We start from the raw sequence: 7878 nt of genomic DNA, 5'->3' as shown, positions 1-7878 counted from the left end.
CGTACTCCTGCGGGCTTCTTATGTGGGAGCCTGTGTGCTGGGACATCTCACAGGCTAGGAGCTGTCTCCCAACAGCCTATACAAAGAAACACCAGGTTAAGTTTAAAGCCAATGTTCTGGTAAGTTCCTCCTCTTACTTGCTGCTGTTTGGGGCATTTAGCTGGGGTTACCCAATCCCAAATTTTGTGTTAGCACCCCACATATATAAGGGTGAACCCCGGGTCCTGAAACAGCTGCTGTGCCCAAGGGGGGATGCAGCCGGGGGGGGGGGGGGGTGGTCGGGGGAGCAGCCCCATGGGGGGAGCAGCCCTGTGGGGGTGGGAGAGGGAAGTAGCCCCATGGGGGTGGGAGGAGATGGGGGGGGTTGGGGGAGGGAAGTAGCCCCATGGGGGTGGGAGGCTCTGGGGGGTTGGGGGAGGGAAGCAGCCCCATGACGATGGAAGGCAATGGCGGGGTTGGGGGGAGCAGCCCCGTGAAGGGGGTGGGGCGTTGGGGGAGGAGCTGGGGGGAAGGATGGTTGGAGGCTCTGGGGGGTGGGGAGGAGCAGCCCCGTGGAGGGGGTGGGAGGAGGAGGCCCTGGGGCGTTGGGAGAGGAGCTGGGGGGAAGGATGGTTGGAGGCTGGGGGGGGGGGGGGAAGCAGCCCCGTGGAGGGGGTGGGAGGAGGAGGCCCTGGGGCGTTGGGAGAGGAGCTGGGGGGAAGGATGGTTGGAGGCTGGGGGGGGGGGGGGGGAGGGAAGCAGCCCCGTGGAGGGGGTGGGAGGAGGAGGCCCTGGGGGGTTGGGGGAGGAGCGTGGCGGGGCCGCCGCGGCGCTAGGGGGCGCTGGGCCGCGATCGAGCCCGGGCTCTCGGACTCTCCCTGTGGCCGGGCCCGGGCGGTGAGGACAGGCCCGCCCGCCCGCCGCCTCACCGGGACATGGCCGCCGCCATCAGCGCCGGCCTCCTGGGCCGCGGCCACAGGGTGAGGGGGCGGGCCGGCCTTGGGGAGGGGGCTGGGGGGCTCTGGCCGGGGCACTTGTACAGTCCGTGGTGGTGTCGCCACCCCCCCCCGCCCATCTGACTCTGCTGTCGCTGACCCCTCGTCGGGGCCCTGGGCGCCAGGACTCCTGGGGTCTTACAGCGCCTCGCCCAGCCGGGCCGGGCCTCCAGCCCGAGAGCCGCTTTGCAGCACAAACCAGTCTGGCCCCTGCCCGCCCGCCCGCCGCTCTGTTTGTAACCATCTTGTCCCTTTTCTGTGTTTCTTCTTCCTGCTAGATCCTTCTCCTGTGCCACACACGGAGAGCATTTGCGTCGCAGACTGATGGGGAAGCCAGGGTGGTGCAAGTCCTCAAAGAAAAATTCCCTCGGGCTTCGGCCATCAAAGTAGTGGATATATCAGGTAAGTAGAGTCGGGCCGGCGGAATCTCTTTTATGGTTTGGGAGGGATGCAAAGACAACTTCCAGCGGTTACAAACGTAGCTCAGCTCCCACGATCTGGTCTGGACAACGCGTCAGCTTACCCGATGGCTTCCATGTAGGGACCATGAGCTTCCAGGTTCAAGTCTCAGCTGTGGGGTCTGATGTGCTTTTCCTGAGCATTGAGAACAGGGATTTTTGTTTTCTGGGAACTGTCTTATAAACTGCTATAAACCCTTCTCTCCTCTGTGCCTATCCTTTCAAGGGAGTCTCCATCCTAGTTTTATAATATAGGCCTTGTCTACACTGACTTCTAAACATGACTGTCTTCGCCTCTGCTAAATTTAACATCATTTTTTACAGTTGAAAAAAATCCTTGCCCCCCACTGCTAACAACCCAGGTAACAAATTGTGGCTATTATTTATAGATAGTTGATAAATAAGGAGACAAAATTGTTGTCCGCGGGAACTTAAATATCATGGAAGAATGGTCTTGTGGTTAGAGTACAGAGCTGCAAGACAGGAGATCTGAGTCCAATTCCCAACTCTGTCACAGACCCATTTTGTGTCCATGAGCAAGTCATGTCATTTCTGCCTCAGACTATGTCTGTGCTGCTGCTGGGAGGTGTGATTCCCAGCCTGGGTAGACCGACTCATCCTAGCTCTGCTTGAATTAGCGTGGTAAAACTAGCAGTGTGGATGTTGTGGCATGGGCAGCTGCTTGGGCTAGCCACCCGAGCTCAGACCCAGATGGTCAGGCAGGCTTGGCCCTCAGGTGGCTAGCCTGAACCACCACCCGTCTACACTGCCCATCAGAACACTTTCCTCTAGAGCTTGGAGTGAAACCCAAGATTCCTGAATTTCACCCTTTGCTGTCAGTAAAGTGAACCCCACTGGCAAACTGTCTCATCTCCCTCAAGTGCTGATTCATGTAGAGGATGACAACCTACTATTGGTATGAGTTGGTCTGTGTGATGGAGCTCAAGGTTCAAACCATGTGGCTGTCAATATGATGGAATTTCTGTTTCTTTTTTTTCAATTTGCTTTTTCAAAAACCAAGAAAAATCCAGACTCAATGTGTGTGTAAGAGCCAGAGTTAAGGTTGCCTGTGAAACCTTGATTCAGCCTCCTTGTGTGACCATAGATTCCCCCCCCCAAGGATTCCTCCCTCATTTAGTGCACAGGTGGGATATGCCCTGGCAATGAATCAGGGTTATGTAGGGAAGGAGGCTATTGTCAGTAGGAGCTCTGCCTCAAATATTGCAGAAGTTGGAAGGTGTGTAGGGAACGAGGTAGGGGATTGCAGGAAGAGAAAGGAGGTCTCATGGGTAAGGTAGTTGAATAGAATTTGCCCTGGAATTTGCCTCTGCCACATACAGAGTTTTTATATGATGCTGGGCAAGTCACTTAAAACATCTTTTCAGAGGCGGTCACGAATGGTGTGTTTTTTGATGCCCTACTTGAGATATTGTGGTCCAATTTTCAGACGTGCTGAGCACTCGCAGCTGCAATTCAAGTCAATGGGAGCTGTATGTTCTAAGCACACGATGCGGTGTAATGCTAAATACTCTCAAAAAGTCGGTCCTAAACATCTCAATTTGAGCACCCAAATTAGTGGATACTTTTGACCTTTAATCTCTGTGCTTCAGTTCCACTTCTTTAAAAGAAAATTCCTTCATCTCTCAGGGGTGTTGTGAAAACAAATTCATTAGTGTTTGTGTGGGTTTCAGTAGTGTGTAGTAAATAAGGCCCGTAGCCACACACTGAATTACAAAGATAACAAAAAATGTTGAATAGCTTCTCACACAGTGAGCATTGCCCATTCTAAGCACTGAGTGAGACATGGGTTTTGTGGGTGGAAAAAATAGAATGTGATTCTGTAATTTTGTAATTAAAGACTGTATCACAATGTATATGCACAAACGGGGTGAATTCAGGTTGCAGAGGCAGTCTTCAATCTGGCATTTCCCAACTTTGCAACCTTAATATTCTTTTAACGTAGTTTGTGTGCGTGTGTAACATTGCCTAGTCCAGTGATTCTCAACCTTTTCCATATTCAGAGCTCCACCCTAGAACTTCACTCCCATCTAGGATCTCCCTTTGGTGTAGCAATAAGGGAGGTGAAACTGATCAGCCTGACCTAATTGTATAAGCTTAAATACTTATCACAATTTATGGGGTTTGTTTTAAGAAAGACCATGCAGCATATGCTAGTAATTTGGATAAGGAAATCTGTTTAAATGACTTTTCCTGCCAATGCCCCTTAAACTATAATCAATCTGTATACTGCATATAATTGTAATGACTTAAGACACTGATATAATCAATGTAATTTTGTTTTAAAGGAGGCTGTGGAGCAATGTATGAAATTCATATAGAATCTGAAGAATTTAAAGAAAAGAGAACTGTCCAGCAACATCAAATGGTTAATCAGGTAAGTAGTATTGTGGGATCTGGAAAGGCAATCATATTCCTTTGTTATAACCAGTGGTGTATTAATTCCACTTTTTGGAGTGTGGGAACTTTCCTACAAAAACTAAATATGTGCTGATGAGATTGGGGGATTATTTCAAGGTATGTCCAGGACAATTTGCCATTACCTGGCCAAAACCACTGCCAAAGGTGTTCTCCTAGGTATAGCTAACAGTTTCAGGGCTTGGTACAACAGGGTGTGGAGACCCCATAACCCAATTAATTTCAATGTGAGTAGAGCAGATTTAGGAGCTCAAGGATTAGGTGCTGAATGCTGACCTTCCCACACCATCAATAACACAGATTTCTGAGGGTTATTCTGTGTGGGGAGAAACCACCTGATCAAGCATAGAAAAGCTAGAGGAGATAAAGACCTGTTGGATCATCTAACCCATCCCCTTACTACTGCAGTAAAGGAGCCGAGGCCGGGGGCTGAGGCTGGCAGCCGAGGCCAGGAGCGGAGCTGGGCGGCCTGGGCCTAGACCCAGACCCGGGCCCCAGCTGCGCCCCCCCCCAGAACGTTCCTCTGATTTAGACTGACCTAGTAACACTTTAAAGAGTCATAGGAACTGGAAGTCTATAAGTATAGTTTCATGCTATCTAGAATTCTGTTGAAATGAAACCAGTTAATTTGAAGAAAAGAAAGAGGTAATTATTTTTTATAAAATTTCTAGCTAATGCATGTACTTCCTACAAATCTAATTTCTTTAACTTGAAGCAATTTCTTCAAAGTAACTCAATTTCTGAAATCTTACTGTAGTGAATTAGTGTCATTTCTTGTGAACTCTTGTCTGGCATCAGGGCTAGGACCACTAGACAGACTACCAAAACACCACAAACCTGGGTTTTAGCTGAAGTGATAACCTGGCAGTGAAAAGCTCTTTTGCCATTATCAATGCCCCTTGTCTGGAATAGGGAGCAATGCAAAATAGTTGGAGGCTCCACATCTAATTGGCTAATTTATGGAGACCAAGCAAACTGGGTTAACCAGAGCATGTGGTTGAGTTTTTGTGACATTCTTTAAGAGGAATTGCAACGAATTCACAATGTACTGGATCATTCTAGGAGCCTGAGATTTCCCCACTATCCCCATTAAGGAATAAAAACAAGCTGGCTACATCAAGGAAGTATTCATCTTAATCATGCTGTTAATTTGGCCCATTCAGTTTCAAGTGAGGAAGTGTCTCTCCTCCTGCCCAGTACCAAGTAACAGATCAGGGTCCAAAATCAGTGCTTGCATAAGGAACAACTGCTGTTCTGCCATTATCTTTATAATGGTATTGTGAGCCATCGCCTCTACCACAGACTTCTGTTCTATTGTGCTCAGTTGAGTTGCTTTTTTGTGGTTTTGTTCAAAGACTTGTTTAATTTCTTATTTTAGGCACTAAGTGAAGAAATTAAAGCAATGCATGGACTACGGATATTCACATCTATTCCAAAGCACTGAAGATGAACCAGGCAGCATTGTTAGAAACCTGTGTGGAGATAGGACACCTATGGGCATGAGACAAAACAGGAAGTTTGTATTATGGACTTACCTTTAAATCAATATTTAATGGTGTTAAAACAAAGACTGTAAGTATTTCAGAAGCTATTTAAAGAGAGATCCTATTTCATGTTTATTTAATTTTAACTTGTAGATTGATTTCTTATCCTTTCATAAAGTACCTGATGCCAAATCTTAGTTGGTTACTTTATCAAAAAACTAATCACTGTAAGTCAAGGATGGAACTGGAATGCCATGGTTTGTGGAGCATGTTGCAGAGGGAAGTATTGGCTTCCAAAGTATCTTTCATTACTAACATCTAGTGGAAAAGGACCCCAGCTGTGGTGATTCTACAAAGAGATCATGAACAAAAAATCCCAAAATAAGAATGTATGTTTTTGCTGTCTACTTCACTAGTGTTCTGGTGTAGCTCAGAGGAAACCAGGGCAGTGAGGAAACTGCAGCTTACAAAGAAATTACTTCAGAGGCTGTATAGTCCCCTAGTCAATGTGCCTTCTCAGTCAATCATCTTACTTCAAACATGGCTTTGTAAGAGAAGCTTGCAGGATAATCCTGAGCTGTCTGGCACAGCTACTGAATATGAAATTAAGACTGTTTCTTAATAAATGAAAGGCTTTAAGTTACATTACTTCAGTGTGATGTCCTTGAAAGGATAAGGTGCTCTGGTTTCCTGTTGGGCAAAACTCAAGGCATGATGCTCTGAGTCTGAATTATGAGGATCACCTTTTCTTCATGGCATCTGTGAAAGTGCTTGTTTTACTCAAACTCCTGTGAAGTGTGAATGTTTCTTTGATAAGGATTGGCTAGTCAACTTTTAGTTGAGCATGTCTGTGCCTTAAGTTCAAGCTTTCTCATGCCAGATTTAATTGTACCTCAGCCAGTTAGTAGTTAGCTATTAAAATAATAAGTTATATTAAAGTTTTATTGCATTATAAGTAATTGTCTATTGATATTTCGGGGGTGGGCAGTGACTGAGGTGCTTGGTAAGCATGGAGGAATAGTAACTGGAGTTAGGTAAGCCAAATCCTAGGACCTTGATGCTGCTGCCTTTTTTTTTTTTAACAATCCATATGGTAAGTAGAACACTGACTAGAGGAGCACTAAAGTACCCCTGCGTGGCCATATTTTAGAAGGCTGGAGTCCAACTTCTTCCTCTGCTACAGCCACCTGTTATCAGATAGGGATGTAGAGGTGCAAAGTATTGCATCTACTGAAGGATTTTCCTTACTGTTTATGTTGCAACTGCTGCAAAACATGCTGCTGGTTTAGTGGACATTAACTGGCAAGAGATCTCAATTATGCCCTACCTACCAAGACTGAGGTGTTGCACTAGAACCTCTCTACTTAACTGATAGTTTGCAGGTGAGTGCTTCTTGATTCATGAAACAAACATGACTAGATACATAATGTGTCTTGGGAGCATAAATTCTGAAATGCATAAGATGTCTATTGTTTTAAGTAGCTATTCTAACATCTAATAATTTTAATCATCATACACACTTCAGTTTGGAAGTGGTATAGCCATGCTGGCCCAGTAATATCTTATCTTTTTTTACTGGACCAACTTCTGTTAAAAATATTACCTCACTCAGGTTGTTTCTAATGAAATTTTAGGGCCTACCTGGATGATTACTGCTGTGCAGGGTGCTGTCTCGTAAAGCTTCATGGAAGTAGTGGTTGAGGAGAGCTGTAGCTAATAGCGAGAAACTGGAAATATCTCATTAGTTACTGCCCTAAAGTTATTGATGCAAAGAACTTGTTTATAGGGGCTGTGAGGCTTTTTTTCTATGCAACTTTCATCAGAACTCTGGTGCCCACATGTCTATTGTTGCAGTCATTACATTTTGTTTGATGAGCCTGAGGTAGGCCTACCTCAGACACCTCCTGCAACAATTATGAAAAATATCCTATCAAAAACACTTCTAAGAGCCTCTACAGTGATAGTTCAGCTCTTCTCCAGCAGTTTAAGTTTATACAATGGAAAAAAGTTTTCCATTGTAGTAAATACCAACTGAAGTACTTTGCACATCTGTAGCACATTTCCTGGGAGAACAGACACTGCTTCACAGGTATTACCAACCCCGCTATGATCACTTTACATATTTGGGAAACAGAAAAGATTAAGTTGCCCAATCTCATGCAGGAAGCATAGGGTAAAGCCAGGACTAGAACTCTGCTAAATCTTGTGCCTGTCCTTAAAATGTGTTACTAGGAGCCAGCAGCAGACCGACAAACCTGCTGTAAACACAGTTCAAACAATTTAAGTTTAAGTAGAGCAAATTGCCTGTAGATAGGGTCCTGGTTCTCCCACTCAGTGTTGCTGCAATCAGAGGGGGAGTTTATCATTCAGAAGAGAAAACAACTTCAGTTGTAAGTTTCTATAGCTGCAGGAATTTCCATTACTATTTCCTTAAGCAAATGCCTTTTGAAAATTTTACCCTTTCCCTGAAAGTGACTTTTTTTTAGGGGGTTGAGGAATAAAGCATGATCTATTGTTTAAGGTGTT

General features: G+C 45.7%; 1 protein-coding gene across 1 annotated transcript; it reads left to right on the top strand.

Annotated features, from left to right (window-relative positions):
• The first annotated feature begins 828 nt into the window (after window positions 1–828).
• On the top strand, window positions 829–7876 carry BOLA3 (bolA family member 3). The gene is made up of 4 exons (XM_054017960.1): window positions 829–959; window positions 1253–1376; window positions 3739–3827; window positions 5247–7876. Exons 1-4 carry the CDS (start codon window positions 915–917, stop codon window positions 5310–5312), a joined length of 324 nt encoding a protein of 107 aa, XP_053873935.1. The 5' UTR covers window positions 829–914; the 3' UTR covers window positions 5313–7876.
• Window positions 7877–7878: the final 2 nt, after the last annotated feature.

Source organism: Malaclemys terrapin, chromosome 2 (assembly GCF_027887155.1).
Source record: "Malaclemys terrapin pileata isolate rMalTer1 chromosome 2, rMalTer1.hap1, whole genome shotgun sequence".
Lineage (NCBI taxonomy): Eukaryota > Metazoa > Chordata > Testudines > Emydidae > Malaclemys > Malaclemys terrapin.
Note: the sequence above shows the minus strand (reverse complement) of the source record. Positions and strands in the feature narration are given on the sequence as shown.